This window comes from Melanerpes formicivorus, unplaced genomic scaffold (assembly GCF_026170545.1).
Source record: "Melanerpes formicivorus ecotype bairdi unplaced genomic scaffold, bMelFor1.0.p_v2 SCAF_23, whole genome shotgun sequence".
Lineage (NCBI taxonomy): Eukaryota > Metazoa > Chordata > Aves > Piciformes > Picidae > Melanerpes > Melanerpes formicivorus.
The window spans coordinates 3,393,867-3,416,667 of NW_027142375.1; the positions used below are offsets into that span (position 1 = coordinate 3,393,867).

The window sequence follows — 22,801 nt, forward strand, 5'->3', positions numbered from 1 at the left end:
CAGCCTCATCTTCCTGTAGGCCCCATTTGGGTAATGGAAAACCATTGTAAGGTCTTACTATATTAATAGTTACAGTATGACAAAAGAGGATTTGATGTTTTTTTTCTGGTTTTACCCAGCACATTACAAACCCTCGGAAAGCTGGACAGCAAGACTTGATCATCAACAACCCACTCTCTCAGGATGAGGGGGTAAGTTGGCCCTTGGTTTTATCCACATATGTGCTACTAAAATTCTCATCATCGTCATACTGACACAAGTGAGTTCTTGCTGAAGAAGGCAGAATGACAGGTGTTAAAATCTCCCTCCTAAATTTCCAAACTGACTCGTGTTAATTGGTTCACAGGCTCTGCTGAACAACCAGAAATGCTCATTTCCAGGTTAATATTCTGATGTTTCCAAGGGTTAGCACAGAGAAAGCTATGATGGACAAAAGCGGCTGCTGGACTAGAAGTCCAGTTTCACAGCCTATCCTTTCTTTGGCCTTTCCAGCCCTGACTGACTGATACTATACTATTCCCAAGAGCAGTGTCGTACAGTAAGTGATACAGGCATTTTTCTATGAGTGAATTACTGGATTGTTTTAGTTGAGCTGCTGGTTCTGGTGAGTTTGAATGAAAAGCCTTCACAGACTCCTTAGAAATAACACACAGATCTGCAGCCATCCAGTGAACAAATCGAGAAAGCCATTTGGATCCAGGAGCCACAAGGATCCAGAAACTTGAATAGCATAGTATCATAGTATCTGTCAGGGTTGGAAGGGACCACAAGGATCATCTAGTTCCAACCCCCCTGCCATGGGCAGGGACACCCCACACTAGATCAGGAATGTTTTCATCTCTGATCAAAACTGACTTTCTCAGATAGGTTTGACTGGTCACCAACGTTCTTTTTCCTCCATAAAACATCGATATATGGCTATCTAGCAGAAAGGCTGAGGATTAATTAGTTAATATTTGTGCAGTACTTTGCTGATGTAATATATAACCCTTAAGCATTAGTAGAAGCCTCTGTGTCATACTAATATTTTTCCTTATTTCAGAGTCTTTGGAATAAATTTTTCCAGGATAAAGAGCTTCGAGCAATGATTGAGCAAGATGTGACGAGAACGTATGTAGATCTGTAAAGCAATTCCTATATATAAATTTAGATTCTGTGTTTTTATGTGGTGTACATTATCTTGTGCCTTCTTAACTTCAGTCAGGGTAAATGTCAGGATTGTTGAAAGTGACTGTGGAGAAACATACTTTAAGTGTATGAAAATACAGCTTTCTTGGAGTGAAAAAATGGGAAACCCAAGTTAAACATTAAACCCTGGAGATTTCCTGGTACCATTGAAGAAAAGCTCATCTAAATTAAGCTATTAGGAAATGCATTACTATGTGAAATCTCAAGTAGAGTTTTCTGCATGAAACAAAGAGAATGTAAGAGAAACAAAAGGTTTTTTAACTGCACTGACTACATTACAACCGTAAAAAAAAGAGACAACAGTTGACTTGCTTTAATTCTCAACACCTATTCAATCAATAATTTAAAAAGTAGCTTTTAATTAGGAAGGGAAATGTCACTCATCAAAAGGCATTAAGCATTTATACTTTTATTTATCACTCCTCTAGTGTTATTTCTCACATACGCCCTTTCAAATTTGTCCTAATATTACTGTGATTATGTTTTGATCTTCTTGGCCCTCAGGCTGTTCCTGTTTAGGAACTTGTTTGAGTTCCTGAAAATATTTCTTTTCAGAAAGGGATGTGAAATTAAATTCAGTCACCAGTTTGCTACCATGTGAAATGTGACTGTATAGCAAATACTTTTTTATCTTTTAACTTAAAAAAACAAATTGAGGGTAGTCACCCATTTTACAAATCTCAAGCTCACACGCTTTCATTTACAGAAACAAAGTCATGCAGAAGAACTCACTGCTGTCTGGTTCGAGACTATTTTACATGTCCATCCCCAGACCCATTCTTGAATGCGTTTTGCCATCAGATGTATAATTAAAATCTGAGTATTCTTTCAGATGCATTCTCACAACAGATGGTATTTTTTGTTTGTTAAAGGAAACAGTTCAGGATGTTCTAAGATTAAAATATATATATACGTTATCTAAACGATAATTGGAGAACGAAAAGTTGAATGAAGGTTATGTAGGACGTAAGACTCTTAACTGAAATATCTTTGTATACACACAGAGTCCAGGCTCTCAGTCCAGCAAATGACAGATTGAGTAATATTCACTAATATCATTAATAACAACTAAAATTTCCACTTATGGAAAAGACCTTTGTGAAAAGAAAAAAAATGGCAGCATCCATTATCAATATAAAAAATAAACCAAATCATGAAGGAGCAAAATGTATCAAAGTGTCCTGATTATTTTTTTATGGACTCCATGCATTTATCTCTACTCTTGTTGCCTGCCTAATCATAAAACATAGTGTGTGTTTTGCCTGTACATATGTATCTGTCTGTACACTATCGTTAGTGGAAGAAGCAGTAAGTCCTCTGTTCCCTGGCATTGTAATTTGAGTGCCTTCACTTTAATGTTGTCCTTTTTATTTCCATTCTTTAAATAAACCCCTAGAATTAGAATTTTAAGAATTGCCATGAATTTGCAATGCTTTTTGTGAAATAATAGAGTTCAGTTGCCATAATCATTAGCTTCTAGCTTCTGTTTTCTTATTTAACAACTATTTTTATACTCTTTGTCATCAAGTTCAGTACTCCATCATCTAACGGCATCAGGTTATGGATGCTGTAGAGTGATGCTAACAGCACACAGAGTAGCAAACCAGGGTCCCATCTATCCAAGCAGTAAAAAAAATGCAATGTTTTTATTAGAATTCTCTGAAGTGTAGTAATAATACACAGGGAAGGTGGGTGGGAATCTGCTTTTGAAAGTGGAATTGGTTTAAATGGCACTAAATATCAGAATTCTGTTACCTAAAGGCAACTGTGTTAAAATCTGTGTGTGCATGTGTGTGTGTTCACAGCATATTGTGAATCCTTGTCTCACCTAATAATTAGATTTGTAGAACACAGATGCTCATAATTGGGCTACTCATCATTTAGGTCCATGTACCTGAAGAATTCAAGGAACACAAATCATCTCTTCCTGAAGTAAATGTCTATTATAGATATGATGAATCACACTGTAGAGAAGTATGTTTTCTTCAGTAATTATAAAAGGCTTCTATCTCACCTGTACCTACCTAAACTGTAGTTACCTAAAGCCATGTGAGGGTAATCCAAGCCATAATACCTAAATATATCTTTTTGCCTGTTTACAAAGGAAGTAGGGAAGAATTTTTTGTTAAGTTAGGCCTAACTCATGATCAACATTTCTAATTAATCACCTGGCTTAAGGTAGTTGAGAGATGCAGAATTGGTTTTCCTTCAGATGTGTAGAAACATGTAGTTTTGAGCTGGAACCAAACACCATCTTTCTGTCACAAGTGGGCAGGAAGTTACTTTACATACTTTACTATACTTTATACACTTTACTATACTGGAAGTAAAAGCCTCAGTTTAAAGGTAAATAGCAGTACCAACCACGTTATGACTGCATTCTGCTCAGAAAGGAAGATGTGTATGAACTAGCACCATAATAATTCATATTGGACTTAAGACTGCAAGGACTAATTACTGTCATTCAAAAGATGTACCAAGGAACAATGGTAATTTATTTTGTGATGATTAAAAAAGTAAGTAATAAAGAAGAATTAAGACAAAATATTCTACAGAGATGGGAATCAGCAGAGTGGCAGATACAACAGATTTTAGCTACCAGCCTTAGCAAAATGCCACTCTACTTGCTGGCATCACCTGGTACATCTAGGATTGTCAATGGCAAGGTTTGATTGCCTTCTGTCTCTCTCCAGAGAAATGCTTAGAGAGCATTTCCAGTGGACTGATCATGTGGATTTCTTTTCATTTGTAGTATTATTTTTTTGTATTGTTCTGCCTAGTTTCTGCTTTAGGAGTAACAATCACTGTTTAGGGCAATGGAAACTCTGTGAAGATGAGTAGTGATAGGTGCTCCTCTTTCCAACTCTCCATATCCCAAATAGCAACAACAGCAACCACAACAAGCAGCCCACCCATAAAGAATGTAGTGGAGAAGCAATTAGGCACCTACATCCTTCCTCAGCAAATGGAAGAGGTGGGAATAAATAGCAATCCAATGAGTATGAACACAGGAGACAAAACCTAGTTTCTGTCAAAGAGGAGGGACTGCTGGAAGGAAGAGCTACCTTTATATACCAGTTTATTCCTTTTCAAGAGGAAAAAGGAGCAAAGTGAGAAGACAGTTATTATTATTCTTTACAAACATTTGTGGTTGGGAGAGCAAACTCCATTTTCTCTGGTTTAGTAACTTTCCCTATCCCAGCTGAATTACAGGGCTGAGGAACGGCAGGGGATGGAATCTGTTCATGAAGGAAAACATGGTCACTCCGTGGCTGTGGTTAAGACCCTCATTTCTGTCTGCCACCAGGTTTGATTCATAAAGTATTGGTGCATCCTTTTATTTGATTGCCAGCTTGAGCTGCTTCTGTGTTGAAGTCTGGAGCAGGGGCCCCTAAATGGGCTAGAGGAGTGTTTCAAAAAATGATAACTAACTCACACTTGTTTTGACTTTCAGAAAGCAGAGGATTGAATGTGCCATTGTTTGACTGTCAGTTGTGGTGAAACAGTGTAGAAAATTCCCATGCCCTTATGCAGTCTTTCTCAGAAATGTAATTAACTGTAATATTCTTAGTGTTCATGAGAAGTATTCTTACCTTGCCTGATTTGAGGGTACTGTATTTATAAAACAGTGCTTTAATCATAAAATTACACTCTTCATAAAAATCCATCCTGAACTGATCGTTCCCTCATGATCTCTTGTATTTACATTTACTATAATTAATACTTCACCCAGCTTATTTCTGAGTTGGTTATTATCCTTTCTGTCACAATCTCTGGTATTACTAGATCCTCACAGATACCTCTGTGTATTTTTGAGTTTTCTTTGTTAGTCTTCTCTTCCTAAACTTGATAGGGCAGGCCTGAATAACAGTCCTTCAGAAATAATCTCCTCAAACCTCTAAATTATGTGATTGCCATCTGCTGTAATGCAGCACTTTTGGGCTCAGCTGTGTCCTTCCTTTACAGTAATATGATTAGTGCAAGTGCATACAAGTTTCCAAATGTTGAGTCTACCAATACCCCCACCAAGTGCCAGGAAAATGTTACAGCCCTCATCCCAATGCCTTTCTCAGGACTTCTGCAATTGCTGCATTCAGGCCACGGTGTCTTCTCTGCCTTGACTCTTAACTCGGGTCCTTCATTCAAGGATTTCAAAGCGCCCTGTAAAGTTTACTTGAGATAGCCACAAAAGACAGTGAAATGCCTAATTATGTTGCATCATGAGATATATTGGAGCATGGGATACTGATTTTTATGTCAGTTACAAGGTATTTTAATGATTTTGCCATTAAAATGTTAATGGTAACGGAATACTGAACCTTTGTGTAGGTGATTCTTCTGACATACTCTATTTTATTTTATTCCAGTTTAAAAATGGAAACTTTGCCAACTTCCTTAATATATTGTAGCTCTTATCCTCTTCCTTTGGCCAAATTCTGTCTTGGGCAAAATTGAGAACAGGACTAAGCCCCATTTGTGAAACTGCAGGGCAGATGATTCAGCTACAGCTGCAACCTAGCACAGATTTGAACAATGGGAGCGTCTCATATCAAGTGTGGTTTTTACCTATGGAGATTTGATCTTCAATGCTTATCTTTCCAGTACTTGAATCAAATTAATCACTAGATAACTGCTTACAACAGATTTAGTATTAACCAACTATTTTTGAGATATCAAGTGTCTGCTTGGTGGTTTTGATCACACTCCTTTTCAAAGTGTTCTTAGCAAGTTTTAGATTCATTGAACGACTGACAATTGGTGGAGCACAGTCTGGTGGTAAAGTTATTATTAGGACACTGTGCCACCTGGGACCAGAACAGTCTTCTGAACTGCTAGATTTGATAGTAAATCTGTGTGCCAGAGGGAGAGGCTAAATCTTTGCTCCAGTCACTGCTTCTTGTTCTGTCTCCTTTCATTCTGCTTCAATTCAGCGTGGTTTTGGGACATGGAGGAGGAAAGGAACTGATCCATTGGGCAGTTGGGAACATACTCATATGGTACATCATTTTATTTGGATTAGATTCTCCCAAGTCATTAATTTTCAGTGTGTTGGCTCTGTATAGGAAGTTGCCAATTAAACTGATCTGCCACTGCATCTCATTCCTGGAGATCTCTAGTTTTCATCACGCAAAAAGGAATTAGAAGGTCTTTTCCAACCTGGTCTATTCTATTCTATTCTATTCTATTCTATTCTATTCTAAATACAACTGATGATATCATTGTATCTATATAGCAAACTGACAGAGAACATGATTCTCAATTCTAGTTACAAAACAAATAAAACAAGTCTTTAGAAGTATTCTTATATTAGCCGCACCCACAATTCACAGAGCTGTCAGAAAACAAGCAAGGGAGGTGCTGTCTTGCCTAAAAGTGTATCTAGAAGACCAGTAACTGAGATTTTGTGTGTGCTGTGTTGTTTACATTCACTGCATGTCTTCATTTTCAGCTTTCCTGAAATGCAGTATTTCCAGCAAGAGAATGTGAGGAAAATCCTTACAGATGTCCTGTTCTGCTACGCCAGGGAAAATGAGCAGTTGCTTTATAAACAGGTAATGAAAATGCTGTACAGGTGGCATTCATTGACTCAACATTTTCTGTGCAGTCTGACATTAATGCAGTTATGCTGTATCCAAAGTTGTATCATGATGCTAAAGGAATCAAATAGGTGCTCATCAGGTGGATTGTAAGAAGAGTAAGCTCATTGATTATGCTTTTTCCTCATAAGACAGTACCTCAGATTGTTTTCCTTAAAGTTGCTGAAGTTGTATAACCTCAAATCTCTTACTAAGCGTCTTTAACTTCAGTCTTGGTTAAGAAAGAAAAGTTTTCTGTGTTTCGCTAAAGAGTGAATAGTACACAGCAGGATTAAAGATGATACTGAAGAAACAAACCCCAGAAATAACAACTCCTGAAATTTAGGCAAAGTTAATTTCTTCTCCAAAGTGCTAAAGTTACATGGTATGTTAGCAAATAGCTCCTTTTTCTAACCCTGTAACATCCAAATACAATACAGCTGGCAAATGCCTTTCAACGGAAGGATAAGGGTGCTACAAGTGCTGCTTTTATGGTGCTACCCTCTAGGAGAGCCTGCTCAAATAATTTTTGATAAAATGGTAAAGGAAAACTTTAAGGTTGCTCTATGTAGCCATATGAGATGCAGGCTAAATTAATCTAACATTTGTTCTGAAGCTTTTGAAGTGACTATAAGGTCGATACTAAATCAATACAGCAAGAGCAATATGCAGAGTGCTGAAATAAGGGTATGCTAGTACCTGTAGGGTGAGCAGAGACTGAGAAACTGAGGGATGCTCTGTGTGCATGGAAAAAAGATAAACTGTACAGCATAAAACTGTAGGCACACAGAGAATTTCTCATGACAGAAATACAGAGATTGGGTAAACATGAGGACTTTCATAAGACACCACATGCTGTCAGGGTTAGGGTTAGGATTAGGAGTGTGTGACTGCCCTGTCCTCTAGCCAAGAAAATCGTGGCAGCTCAAGAAAAAAAGGCAACATCTATGAGTTGAAAGAGCAGTTATTCTCAATGAAGTATGAAATATGAAATCTCTATCATCTGGTTATTTCTCATGTTTGACAGATAGCGAGCAAGGAATATTCTTGCATAAGAACAAGAAGAAAAGGCTTTTGTGAGCTATATTTTGAAGGGAAGTGATAATGAAAACACTTCAGCAGTATTCGGCCTCCCCTTTCTAGTGAATAGAGGCCAGAGTACTGATGACAGGAAAATGGAAGAGCACAGTCCAGCTAATTTGGTCTGTCTTTTATTGAACAAGAAGTATTATTTTACTCTTTGATACGACTTTAAAGGTCTTAATTACCCTCTGCTCATATTTAAAATCATCAGGATTCCTTACCAAGAGGTAATACCTTGCTACATAAAGATGGAATATTTAGCCAGATCAATTATTTTTTTAAAGAAGAAAGCCCTGAGTTTCCTCACAAGCTGTTAAAGCTATTATTTTCTACTAGGTGACACCCCGTTTAACATAGACCATATTGTTAATAGTTATGGGATTTTATTGAATTAATGAGACTGTTATCATGTAGTAGAATGTCTTGCTGAGTTAATTGAAACTGCAGAGATTATATAAATGGTATTAATGAACTTTGACTGCCTGATGTCTCAGCTTTAATAAAGACTGCTTGGTGGGCTAAATGAACATAGGCAGATAAAAGAACAGGTTCAATTTTGCAAGCCTACAGGCTGTTGACAAAGAAAACAGCTTCACCTCTTTTCGAGTGGTGTGCATCAGTAGTGCAGTAATTCCAAGGAAGGGTTGCCACAGGACTGAGGGGGGGAGGTGAAGTGCAGAAATTTAAAGGAATTTGGATCGTGACAAACTGTTGATTTAATCTTTCTGAAGTGTGTTCAGTATATGAACCAAGTCTTGTGGTGGTGCACCAAGTCCAGAAAATAGCAAATGATTGTGGTTTTCCTCTCTTGTAGTGGACATGTCACACTTGTATTAGGAGTTTTGCACTTTTCTTAACCTCATTTTTGAAGCACAGCTTTGTTTGTTTCTTTGTTTTAAATTAATGCTGCTGTTACCTTCACAGTATCACTATCACAGTATCACTAAGGTTGGAAGAGACCTCGAGGATGATCGAGTCCAACCTGATTGTTACCTTACTGGTAACAATCCTACATTGTTTATCCCTGTGTCCATCTCTTTTTAGGTTACTTTTCTTTTATGTCCACCAGTGTACCCTTCACTGAATTAGCTGATAGGAAATACAGAGTTTGTGGTGGTGCCAGGACATGGAGTTTTCCCTCTTTTACCAAATGCCTATGTTGCATTCAGTGTTCTTGTCCTCCTATTTTTACTGATTCTGGTTTTACCATTGACTCAAGCCCCACTTCCCATAATAATTTCCACTACATCAAAGCCCAGCTTACTTTGGTGAAAATAATGGTTAGCATTAGTTACTCAATAACAGATAACCTCCAAGCTGATCTCTCCAGAGACACCTGGGGGAAAAAAAAAAAGAAAGGCAAAGTTAAGGAGTTTGTCTTCATATTCAGTATCCACCACAGCACTGGTCCTGTTGTTCTCTGGGAGGGCTCCTCTGTTGCATTTGCATGACCACATACAAGTGCTGCATTTGCTATTAGAACTGTAACACTTGGCCAGTAAATGAAAACTTACACTTCTGTCTGCTGGCATCTGTTCATGACTCCATGCTTTTCTTTCAAAATATTTGGAAGAAGTTACAGTTCTGTGAAAATTTGCATGCTTATAAATGTAAATAAAGTGTATCTGAAGTTTTACATTTTATTGAAACTACTACATAGCATCAGCACAGAGTCTTAAAAGAAGCAATCAGTAATGTTTGCTTAATATGCATATATGCATGAAAGTTGTCTTTGTAGTAGAGTTTGTGGGGTGTTGACCAGCATGAAGCAACATTTCATTTGAGGGAAAAAAAAAGATAATTTTGTCCCTAGTCAAATGGAGTGGAATGTTGTGAAGCTGTTCTTACAGATTTTAAAGACAGAACCCTCACTGGAATCGCTGAATTTTTAAATACCAACTGTAAATATCAAATCTAAAGAGAATAATATATTGTACTTAAGAATATGTAAAAATTATCCTTAGCATTCTTCTGTAAGCCTGATGCCAAAATCCTGGTCCTAGTGACACTGGAAAGAAAGAGTGACAATTAAGCTAATTCACTAGGCCGACTATTGTTCACTCATCGTTGGGTTGCCCTTAGATAAGTCAGGACCATTTTGAAATGCATTGATTCATCTTTCATTGTAAAAAATGCTGTATTGCTGGGTTTATTTCTGAACTATAGACTGTATTATGAAATCAATATTTTGTTGTAGCTGGGAAGTGTCACAAAATTATCTGAGTTCTGTCAACTTATTTATTAACGCTAAAGAGTTTCAGTAAACTGCAGCATTGAAAAAATATGTGTATGCATATTACACTGGTGGCTTTTCTTGCCAAGCTAAAAATCTCTAAACATTTGAAGTGTGCTTGTAACTGAAAGATCAGAGGTATCTTTTTGAAATCCTGGTATTTCATCATCTGTTTGTTTTGTTTTTGTTGTATGTGGGCAGCCACATTATGATTCTACTTTTATTATAAAGTTGATATTGTGTTGGGAGAATGTATGATGTGCTTTTATCTTTTATAACTAATTCTTATTTTATGTCCCCTTTCTTTTTCTTCAGCTTATATGTTTACAGCTCAGGTGGTAGTTTTATTAGTCAAGTTCTGGCATTTCCATTTCTCTTATTTCATGTTAGCATATCAGGCCGAATAAAAGATTAGACGTGGAGCTGTTAATTAACTGGGGGCTGTGAGTATGTAGGAAAGTACAAGCCAGGTTATCTACAGTTTATTTACACATTTTTCCTACTCATTGTCTAATCATGTCTATCTCCCTTTTTCTCCTATTCCTTTCCCTCTTGGTGTGACCATAAGACTTTCAAAAATCTAAAGGTGTTGATTTGTAATCTAACCCATATTGATGTGATGGGGAAATTGACATCAGCTTCTGAAATCAAGTGGCTGCATTCCAAGTTCCCTCCCCTTGGAGAGATCACTGTGACCAGTGGCAGCCAAACAGGTCTCAACCCTTCTTCCCACATCCTTTCCATCCCCAAAAGTCTCTTCCTGCCTGTTTTGTATGACTGACTTCCACCCCAGCCTTTAGCTTGCATGGTTCCTGCCTGCCACCCTAGTTCGTCACTGGGACCCCAGCTACCCTGACATAACCAACTTCCTCAGCTGTGATACCCCCAATCCTCATTTTTCCTGATGTGATCTGGGGGAAGGGACTGATTATCTGCTGAAGACAAGGTTTCATTATGCAGTCTATAGTTTACCTGCCAGTGTGTTGCTGCTTGCCAACTGGATTGCTTGTTTCCTGAAGCAGTTGCTTTTGCTCCTGATAACAAATTGACAAGCCCAGATGAATCAATGCAAATTAAGACTCTTCTTGTGTCCCTGGTAAGCTCCAGGTAAAAGCACCAATGGCTCACCTAGGTAGCTCAGCCATTCTTCCAAAGCTGGCTCAAGTCATGGAATCATAGAATCAGTAAGGTTGGAAAAGACCTCAAAGATCATCAAGTCCAACCTCTCACCCAAGACCTCATGACTACTAAACCATGGTGCCAAGTGTCATGTCCAATCCCCTCTTGAACACCTCCAGGGATGGTGACTCCACCACCTCCCTGGGCAGCGCATTCCAATGACTAATTTCCTCACCTCGAGCCTAAACCTCCCCTGGTGCAGCTTGAGACTGTGTCCTCTTGTTCTGGTGCTGGTTGCCTGGGAGAAGAGACCAACCACCTCCTGGCCACAGGTAGTTGTAGACAGCAATAGGACCTCCCCTGGGCCTCCTCTTCTCCAGGCTGAACAATCCCAGCTCTCTTAGCCTCTCCTCGTAGTCCTCAACTGTCCACCAATTTTTCTGTTTCTATATTTTCCAGTACTTAACATTGCTCATGCAAGTAGCAGGTTGCAGTGGAACAGCAGCAGGTCTCCTATGCATTGTGCTATAAAGAGTTTATTTTTACTATTGACATAATGATTATAAAATAAATAAAACAAACAACAACCCACCTCTTTATTTCTCATGTCCACTTGGAGCATGTATGTTTCATTCTCAGATTTCCCACAGAGCTGCCCTTGATCTCCTCTAAGGGCCACTGCTGTGCTGCTTTGGGAATACTTTCAAATACAAAAATAAAAGTGTTTTGAAATGTTGTCATTTGTCCCTGTTGCAGTTCTTTTGTATGGTGATTGTCATTATCATAAATAAAATCCATATTTATGAACATGGATCTTGGAGTAAACTGCCAGGTGCAGGGTTGACTACCGTTGCCAATTTGTTGTCTGTTGTGTTAGAAAAGCGGAGGATAACTTGCTTCCGTGTGTCATGAAAGAATAAACACTTGGATTTAATCACAATTTAAGATAAATGCCATTGATTATTAAACCATTCTGTTAAGAATGTAAATGTTCCTGCTTTTAGTCAGTCTGCACTTAATATTGCTGGGTGCTTGGTGCTCTGCATTAGGAGCTATTATGTGACTGGGAAAAAAATATCTTACTATACTTTTGCTTCTTTTTGTGTTTAGGGTATGCATGAACTTCTAGCTCCCATTGTATTTATCCTGCATTGTGACCACCAAGCTTTTTCACATGCCAGTGAAGCTGCACAACCAAGGCAAGCATGATGTTTTACTTCTACAGTATTAAAAATCGACGTTTAAAACAAAAAATAATTTAACAGTTGACTGAAGTAGAAGTTGTGGAGGTGTATTCCTTCATTCTTTCTTTGCAATGATTTCTTTGATAAAATTACATCAGAAATTGCTGCATCCTCAATGATAATGTCCTTATTTTCATCTTCCCTACTGCAGACTCTGAAGGGGGGATTCAAAGTGTAGACATCTTAGAATCATAGAATGGTCCAGGCCGGAAGGGACCCCCAAAGTTCATCCAGTCCAACCTCCCCATGGTCAGCAGGGACATCCCCAACTAGACCAGGTTGACCAGTCCTACCCTGAATATCTCCAGGGAAGGGGCCTCAACCACCACCTTGGGCAATCTGTTCCATAGTGAACAGATGGTGAAGAACTTGTTCCTGATATCCAGTCTACATCTGGTCTTCTCTAGTTTGAAGCCATTGCCCCTTGTCCTGTCACCGCAGGCCCTTCTAAACAGTCTCTCTCCATCCTTCCTGTAGGCCCCCTTCAGGTATATTCCCCTTCATAGATATTAGCTGGCAAAAAAAGGAGACACAAGAAACCCAAGGAAGATCTTCATCAAAAGCTGACATACCTATCTACCCTTTCACCTCAGTCTTCTTGCCAGAAATGGTTTTGGTTTTGGCACTGCAGAGAGGAGACAGAGCAGAGGACTACAGTCATAGATCAGAGGTTACTAACTCTCTTTTGTCTTACCATGAAAGAGAGAAAAATCAGTGTAGACAAATTGTTGTGCTTGATATTTCCTTCATCACCAGCAATGCTGTAGCTGCAATGTGTGGCTATCCTTTGACTTGGTAGTACCATTATGTTTAGCTATTGATTCTCTGTTTTGCTCAAACTGCCTGTGTGTGTGTAATCATACACAGATATATAAAATATTACACCACACACATTTGCCAGCCAAATTAAGATATTTTTTTTCCTTACCCTATAGTTAAAGGGTTTTTTCCTTAAAAAATATAATTAAAAAATGGAAACTAGTTGCCTTCTTGTATCACTTGTGGTACTTAGATAATTTCATTTGCCTTTTTGCACTTTTAGAGTCTAGCAATGCTTAAAAGACAATTTCATTACCTCTGTTAGCACCCCTCTATATGATTGTCCAAAGGCAGTTGAACATAAGGATGGAGATTATTTACAAGTGTGTGTTTTTATTCAATGTCTGTCCTTAGATATCCTGAAGTTGCATTGCTCTTCAGTGCAATGTAACTTAAAATAACACTGTGTTATGCATAGCATTCTGTTCCATCCCCACTGAGAAAGTAGAGCTGAGCAGCAAAGTGGATGGAAAAGAGGTTCTGTCACTGATTAATTGCTGTTAAAGTACAATAAAAATACAGTCTATTAAAACTAAATAAATTAATGTTTTGATACTGCATATTTGACCAGTAACCGTGGGGTTTTGTTGTTGTTATTTGGGACACACAGTGATGGATTGTGCAGCAATCAATTATTCTAGATCAAGCATATTCAAATAATACATTGTGACATTCAGTAATTTGTTACTTGGAATAATTAGATGGTTACTTCATTGTAGTGCAGACAAGCCAGCTAATTTGTTTTTGATCTTTCTAAAAAGGAAAGACTTCATTTGTTCAGTGGAGTTGCTCTTTTTTAATTAAAAAGGCTAGTTTTCTCATTTGCACTCTATGTGAAAGTTGGCTTATAAATACAGAGTAGTACATGCTGAGCACTGACCAAAAATAAACACTCACATTTGGATTGTTCACTGTTGCCTTTTTCAGCGACGAAATGAAAGTTCTTTTGAATCCTGAATATCTGGAACATGATGCCTAGTAAGTTTCAACACTTCCTTTACATTCCTTTTGCTCTTATATCTAATACATTATTTAACACCAAGTTTCTGGGTTGTTGTTTTTTTTCTCCCCCTCCAGTGCGATGTTCACACATCTTATGAAAACTGCAGAACATTGGTTTTCAACTTTTGAACATGACAGCCAGAAGGTAAAGCTTGCTCTAAAATGTATTTGTTGTGTTTTTAAGCCAGTGTGATTTTAATTAATGATTTAAGTAATTTGGAGCTAATAAGGCATCTTCTGTTAAAGAATTTGGTTAGAGCAGGTGCGGCTAAGTTTACATTCTTCAGGTGTTCTTCAGGATCTGGTCATACACACTTGTGGAAAGTCTTCCACTTGAGAGTTCCTAACTGCTGAAATACTGATAATCTTCCAACACTTACTGACTTGGTAATCAAGAGCCAAATATGCAAACACAGATTGTGCTCTGTCTGCATGATGTTCTTGTGCAGCATTTGTAATAATGGCTGTCATGGGCACATCTATGTGACCAAAACCTGTGCAAATACTGTGTTAAATAAATGCAGATAGGCAGCGTTCAACATATTGAGGCTTAAATTGTTTTCAGTTGTTATGAAGCCAAAGCCTTAATCATAGACTGTCAAAGGTCAGGATGCATCTCTCCCTGGCTTCCTCATTCTGTTTTCTTCTTGATCACAGGGTGTTTAACTAGAGGGAATGTCTGTGCCCACTGATCTCCTGTGTAGCTAGCTCTACAGACAGCCTTGTATTTAGTATCTTGCTTCTTTTCATAGAAAAGCTTTTTCTGTGTGCTGTTTAGTTGTACAGAACTTTGCAGAGACCATCTAGGGACCTTCTACAGTTCTTGTCTGTAACTGCTTTTTATGCATGGCATGGGGGACAATTCCCTCACTCAATATGCTCAAGATTTCCTCTGAATATTATTTGCCAGTCTCTTTCCCTGTTTACTTTACTCTCCTTTGTTTTAATTCTGAGAAACTATCTTTGTGATGAGGGCTTTGTAGAAGACTTTAGCAAGACAGTCCTATTACAGGTATTGTCAAGATTTTCAGTGTGTTGTATCCTAAAATGGTTGTCCTCCAAACTTAGTTCCAGGTTGATTCACTTCAGCATTTATTGCATAAGTCATGGGGTGAGTATCTTGAGCTAGCAAAAGACAGGCAGAGGTTGGTCTCTTCTCCCAGGCAGCCAGTACCAGAACAAGAGGACACAGTCTCGGGCTGTGCCAGGGGAGGTTCAGGCTGGAGGTCAGGAGGAAATTTTACACAGAGAGAGTGATTGCCCATTGGAATGTGCTGCTCAGGGAGGTGGTGGAGTTGCCATCGCTGGAGGTGTTCAGGAGGAGACTTGACAGGGTGCTTGGTTGCATGGTTTAGTTGGTTGGGTGGTGTTGGATGATAGGTTAGATGTGATGATCTTGAACGTCTCTTCCAACCTGTCTATTCTATTCTATTCTATTCTATTCTATTCTATTCTATTCTATTCTATTCTATTCTATTCTAAATAAGAAGAATTTTGTTGGGTTTGGGTGTCCACAAGTGGGCACCAAATTCTGTGTTTGTGAGCTGTATTTAGGGAGAGCTAGTCTGAGAGGTGCTTTTTGCCTGTCTCTTGGGGAAAAAGTTGTTCACCCAAGACTCATTTGAAAGCCTTTATTTTCTGTTAATATTTAAATGTGTTGTTGTGTATATTGTATTAGGGATGGAGCACTGGCATCTCAGCCCAAGCCACTTGCAGCTATAAAGTACTATTTGGATTTGAGTTTTCACATAATCCTTAGTAACACAGGGTGAAGCATATGGGATACAAATTTTGTGAAGTTATTACACAGTCACTTTTATTCCAACACCAAAGCTGTGAGACACGTTGCTCTGAGTGGGGCTTTTCAGAATTCATTGTATTCAAATGCATGTGCTCCACTTTCTCTGACAAGAGGTGGTGAAGTCTGAGGCTGAGTTCTGTTCCAGCAAATAACTAGGTCTGCTTACAGATTAGCCGTGGTAGAAGGTGAAAGTTTACATTGCCCTTTCCAGTCCTTCCATGGCATAAAAAATTAACAATGCAAAGCTCATGGATTAATATCTGGTTGTTTGTTTTTGTTCTTTGCAAACATGTATAATCTTTAATAATCCTTTCTGGTACATATGCCTTTTACTATTATGACTTTGAGGGTTAGATACATAATAAAAGTCTGAATCTTCAGGAAGGATGCAATGAATGCATGTGCTCCAAGAGACCTGTTACATTTTATAGCTCTAACAGTTGGTTCCATTACTCCCAACTGCCATTAGAGGAGCTTCTCCAGATACTCTATTCCCTGGTGGTTAATGAGAGAAATCTGTCCACAGTTTATGCTGGTACTCTGTGCTAGCCTCTCTTTATTACTGCAGCATTTGTTTCCTAAATGCATGAATATATAAATTGTATTAGTATCGACTGCCAGCCATTGCAGCTCATTTGTGGTAGGTTTTGTGGCAGGATTTGGCAACTCTCTTCCTAATTCTTGATCTAAATATTTCAGCTATGTTTCACTGGCATTCATATTTCAGTTGTCCTTAGTAGTGTGGCTGATGCTTTCCTGTAAACATCTTTGCACCATCCCTCTTTTGGTCTTCCTACGATGAATGGCATCCCTTTGCAGTTGATCATTCATATTTTCTGTTAGCAATAGATGACTAAACCCACACACTCAAATTTTTCCCAAGACTTAGAAGCTCACAAAAAGAAAGCAAGTTTCATGTGGCATGTGTGCATAGGCAGGGTCGCGATATCATGTTGTCCACGTGGCTTCTGTACTTGAGGTACAGGCACTGTGAGTCATTTATAATTTAACAGTTTGGCAGCTTCTTTGTATTAGTTTATTTGTGCATCTTTTTATTTCTTTCACACCAGCTGACGTGATTTTTCTGGAGCCATTTCAACTGACTGTCATTTTCTCAACAAAATCACGTGAGAGGTGACAGCAGACGTACCTCCAAGGATAGGACTTCTACCACCTTCCTGGGCAACCTGTTCCAGTGTCTTTTGGTAGAACAGAAAAGATTTTGAATGAAAGGATGCTGTTTCAGTGAGCCTTCTTTGACAGTCTGAGGGAGCTTTTGTCAAGCAATTTGCTAGGGCAACTCAACTGAGTATGTTTTGGTACCACAACAGCATGGTAAAACCAGCATACTAACAGACAGATCAATCCCTTTGCTGCAATTTCCATAGCTGGACAACAATTAAACAGATTTAACCATACACTTTATAATCAATCAGATCATTAAATAGAAACATTTTTACCTGCTCAGCATCCTGACACATTTTCTGCAGTACAGAAATTGAAAACTTCAGAAAAAAATATTTCAAGCAAAGGAAATATAGTTTCATAGTTTCATAGTTTCATTCAGGGTTGGAAGGGACCACAAGGATCATCTAGTTCCAGCCACCCTGCCATGGGCAGGGACACCCCACACTAGATCAGGCTGGACAGAGCCTCATCCAGCCTGCTCTTAAACACCCCCAGGGACGGGGCCTCGACCACCTCCCTGGACAACACATTCCAGGGCTTCACCACTCTCATGGTGAAGAACCTCCTCCTCACATCTAGCCTGAATCTCCCCACCTCCAGCTTCATTCCATTCCCCCTAGTCCTATCACTACCTGAGATCCTGAGAAGTCCTTCCCCAGCCTTCCTGTAGGCCCCCTTCAGATACTGGAAGGCCACAATTAGGTCATATATATATACATATATATATATATATATATATATATATGTTGAAAAAAGGCTTTTTGGTAGAAATTACTAAATGTATTCTGCCCACTTGAATGTTAAACCATGTTGTAAATGATTTTGAAATAGGTGTGCTCCCTCTTACAAAGCTGGTACAGAGAGAATGACATTGAAGAGGGAATATAGCCATAGCAAACAGCCTTAGGTTTATACCAAAAAAAAAAACACCAACAAAACAAAAAACCCACACACAAACCCAAATCTTTCCCTCTTACTGAATGTTAAAACCGAAGTGCTTTTGATTGTATTGATCCCAGCAAATTTGTCTTTCAACAGTTTAAGCTGTAATTAAGTCTTCTGATAGTATTAACCTTTTGACCTGGACAATCTTTCTCTGTCAATACATTGAGCAAAAGAGTAGACAGACAATAACTATTTTCCAGAGCATTGCAAAATCTTCCCCTCTTTCTGTTTCAATTTTACCTCTTTTAGAACCTTAACATCAGTCCTGGCAGCTTGATTCTCCGTTTCCCTTTCCCCAGTCTTACTTTTGATAAGTTGGACTTGTTCTTTTTCATTTCTCTTCCTCCTTTTTGCATGTTTCCTATTCAGTGGGGGTCTATACAGAGAGAGTGATTGCCCATTGGAATGGGCTGCCTGGGAAGGTGGTGGAGTCACCATCATTGGAGGTGTTCAGGAGGAGACTGGATGGGGTGTTTGGTGCCATGGGTTAGTTGTTTAGGTGGGTTGGATTGGTTGATACGTTGGACGTGATGATCTTGAAGGTCTCTTCCAACCTGGACTGGTCTGGTCTATTCTATTCTATTCTATTCTATTCTATTCTATTCTATTCTATTCTATTCTATTCTATTCTATTCCTTACTGCATTTCTTTTGTGCATTCTGTCATCTTTTTCAATAAGATGATTTTCCACCCTATGGCAAGAGGAATACATTTAAAGCAGTATCAAGTTAAAGAATGTTAATGTGCCAGTAGTCCTCTTCCCATTTTCACTTAGTGTGTGTTATGTTCTAGATCATGACAGATTACACAACCTCTAGGTCCATCCAACTTCCTTCTAATCAATAGGTTCATCTCATTGTTCTGTTTCTTTCCGGTTTAAGAGTTTTGTGATGTTTTATCAAAGTTACATAGATTTTGAGGTACAGTCACCGGAGTTTCTGAGCAAGGGAAGGCTGCTTGGAAAGGGTTGTTGGAAAATAAGTTATTTGCTGTTTGGTATCCAGTTTATTGTCCTCTGAGGACACATATTCTTTACTAAGTTACCATTCATCTGCTTTGTTTAGGACTGTCTCAGACTGCTGATATTAAAGCTGTCAACACCTTGTCAGGACATGGAAAGTAAAGCCTAGATGTAAAAATTGATGTGCAGAATGAGGGGATGAACTGTGGCACACCTGGGAAGGAGAATCCCACAATACCTACCATAGAAGTGGATACTTGAGATTCTTCTCTTGCTGGAAAAGCAACAACTCCTTAATATTTCTATGTTTCTTTGGAAGCCAATGATTGCAATAAAACAACTCTCTAGTAGACCTTTCTTGTTGACAGTATGGCTTTGAAGGGTGTTGTTTTTTTTTTACCCCTGTTTTTCTCTTTTTGCAGGAGAAAGATGTGATGATTACACCTACACCATTTGCAAGGCCACAGGACTTAGGCCCATCTATTGCTATTGTAGCAAAGGTAAACCAAATTCAGGATCATTTGCTGAAGAAACATGATATTGAGCTGTACATGCATCTGAACCGACTGGAAATTGCTCCACAGATTTATGGACTGTAAGTGTTTGCCAACAAATTACTTAATTTAACTCCTTTTTTTTTTCTCTTGTTACATTAGGACTTTCTTTCCTTACATTTAGGATTAATGAGGCTAAAAATAAATACTTCTTATCTCTTAGAACTAACTCATTTGGTATCATTAGAGTAAATGACACCTTCATTGTTGTATTTGGCACAGTGGCATTGCCAGTGCAGGTAAAGACTGCTCAGCTCCACGATAGAGAACTTGGTGAAGACTGCTACTGCAGTGATGAAGGATATACTGAATCTAGTGCATATGCTGCCTGTGGTTTTCCTGTAAGAAATGGGATGATAGGACACAAAGAAGACAGAAGTTACTAGTGTTGAACAGTTTCATTCTTTATTTTTATCACCAATTCAGTGTCAGTGAACTTCTCCCTATTGTGATAATTGGATTTGGGATTCTGGCAGTACAGGTGTGGTGAGGCATGTTAAAAGTTAAAGCAGGAGGGAAATAAAGTGTCCCTATGTGGAGTCAAGCCAGGTACTCCCAGATTCATTCAGATAGTTGTCTATTGTGTACCCACATTCAAGGGGGGCTCATTGGGCCAGGTGCTATTTTCATAGAGTCACAGAATTGTCAGGGTTGGAAGGGACCTCAAGTATCATCTGATTCCAACCCCCCTGCCATGGTCAGGGACACTTTCCACTAGATCAGGTTGCCCAGAGACACATCCAGCCTGGCCTTAAAAACTTCCAGGAATGGGGCTTCCATCATCTCCTTGAGCAACCTGTTCCAGTGTCTCACCACCCTCATGGGGAAGAACTTCTTCCTAACAGCCACTCTGAATCTACCCATTTCTAGTTTTGCTCTGTTCCCCATAGTCCTATCACTGCCCAACACCCTAAAAAGCTTTCTTTTAAGCCCCCTTCAGATTCTGGAAGGCCACAATAAGATCTTCTCAGAGCCTTCTCTTCTCCAAACTAAACAACTCCAGCTCTCTCAGTCTGTCTCCATAGGAGATGTGACCTTGCCCAGGTGTTTGCACAGGACTGAATCCAAACCTGTTATGGCTACTATAGTCAGTCTGGGCCAGTACAGAGCATGCAGCTTGGATGAACCATCCATAACTGTGATATCACTGTGGTCCTGAGGAAAAATGTTGCCTTCATTGTCTGGAATTCTAGATGTTTGCTTAATTTCTGATCATTCTGTAAAGAGCTGGCAAGCTATATGTGCAGTTGCAGTGGCAGAAAAATGATGCTTTTAATTCTTTTTCTTACTTTTTGCAAAGATTTAAAGTAAGGTTGGCTTTGGCTGAGTTAATGATATTTTTTTGTTTAAGTTTCATTCAGAGGTGTGAATTTCCAAGTGTAATTGTGAATTGCATTTAATAACTCAATAGAAAAGGAGGTAAAATGTGATTGTGTAAATGTCAGGCCATAACTGCAATGCTTACCATTAGAGTCTAATTTGATGTTATAGGAAAATGGAAAGAGTCTGAGACACAGTATACCCTCAGGAGAGGAGTTGAAGTAAGTAGTAGTCCCACACTTACAAATAACATATTAGGAAGTTCATGTAATTCTAATTCTTCCCTTGTACTCAGCACTGGTTAGGCCACACCTTGAGTATTGTGTCCAGTTCTGGGCCCCTCAGTTTAGGAAAGATGTTGACTTGCTGGAGCATGTCCAGAGAAGGGCAAAAAAGCTGGGGAGGGGTTTGGAGCACAGCCCTGTGAGGAGAGGCTGAGGGAGCTGGGGTTGCTTAGCCTGGAGAAAAGAAGGCTCAGGGGAGACCTTGTTGCTCTCTACAAGTACCTGAAGGGAGGTTGTAGACAGGTGGGGCGGTCTCTTCTCCCAGGCAACCAACACCAGAACAAAAGCACACAGTCTCAAGCTGTGCCAGGGGAGGTTTAGACTAGATGTTAGGAAGAAATTCTTCATAGAGAGAGAGATTGGCCATTGGAATGGGCTGCCTGAGGAGGTGGTGGAGTTGCCATCACTGGAGGTGTTTAGGAGGAGACTTGATGGGATGCTTGGTGCCATGGTTTAGTTGATTAGGTGGTGTTGGATGATAGGTTGGACAAGATGGTCTTGAAGGTCCAACCTTGTTTATTCTATTCTATTCTACAAAACTTTTGATAGGATAGTTTTGATAGGAATTGGTTACAGGAAGAGGAAAAATAAGCCAAGTAAACTCAAGCTATTAAAAGCATGAAGAGAACAGCTTGTCCCATTACAGTACTTTTGCACATTGTAGGTTTGTGTATTTCTTTAATATGTTCAATAGTCTGGAAGAGAAAGCAATCATCCTTCATAAACTTCAGGGGTAGTAATGAACAAGTAGGCAGTATAAATTCCAAGGACAGGCAAAAGACAGTGTTTCTTTTTTTTCTGAAGGCTTATGAAAACACAGAGGAAATAAAATAAGATAAACCTCAGAAATTTGCAAACATATTCTGGGGCAAAAATCATTTGTACTGGAGATACTCAATTCGGTGTAGGACTTTGCCATTCAGTGAGAGAAATAAATGAAAGAAAAAATTAGGCTTTAGCTCAGAACGCAGCATTATAATAACAGAAGAACAGTGCAGTCTGGCATGGCATAAGTAGAACTGAATCTGAATAAAGAAATTTACAGTTAAGGGAATGAATTATGAGAGAGAGCTTCAGGCTGACTATCAAGAAAACCTTGCTAACAGTGAGCTGTTAGACTGTAAAATAATATATCAAAATTAACAAAGGAAAAACCAGCAGAATATGTTGAAGACAGGCTTTGAAAATCTCTCAGAAATGGATAGTATCACAGAGAATGACTCTGCACTGGCAGAAGAGGAAAGTAGGTTGCCTGTGAGGTCATATCCTTCTCTGATTTCTGATTTAATACAGAGGACAGGAGAAAAAGAAAGGGAAAGGAACATGACTGTGTTGTATTATTCTCACCTTTAATGGTGTCTGAACTCTTCAGAACAGTAATTTCCAGTAGTGAGCCAGCTGACAGTCTCATATGATGGATCTTTTACTGTATTTAATGTTTCTTGAACTAGAAACAGCATTTCTTAAACATAATATGCTATTAA

At 38.9% G+C, this 22,801-nt stretch overlaps 1 protein-coding gene across 8 annotated transcripts in view; it reads left to right on the forward strand.

The window, feature by feature from the left end:
* The window catches only part of TBC1D5 (TBC1 domain family member 5), a 331,491-nt gene that overhangs the window by 179,520 nt on the left and 129,170 nt on the right, over window positions 1–22,801 (forward strand). For all 8 annotated transcript variants that reach the window (XM_068152338.1, XM_068152339.1, XM_068152334.1 and 5 more), the window contains 7 exons: window positions 120–191; window positions 1,043–1,110; window positions 6,638–6,740; window positions 12,310–12,398; window positions 14,190–14,240; window positions 14,340–14,409; window positions 19,582–19,754. In XM_068152338.1, the coding sequence (XP_068008439.1) occupies window positions 120–191; window positions 1,043–1,110; window positions 6,638–6,740; window positions 12,310–12,398; window positions 14,190–14,240; window positions 14,340–14,409; window positions 19,582–19,754 (626 nt within the window). The remainder of the gene's footprint in view (window positions 1–119; window positions 192–1,042; window positions 1,111–6,637; window positions 6,741–12,309; window positions 12,399–14,189; window positions 14,241–14,339; window positions 14,410–19,581; window positions 19,755–22,801) is intronic.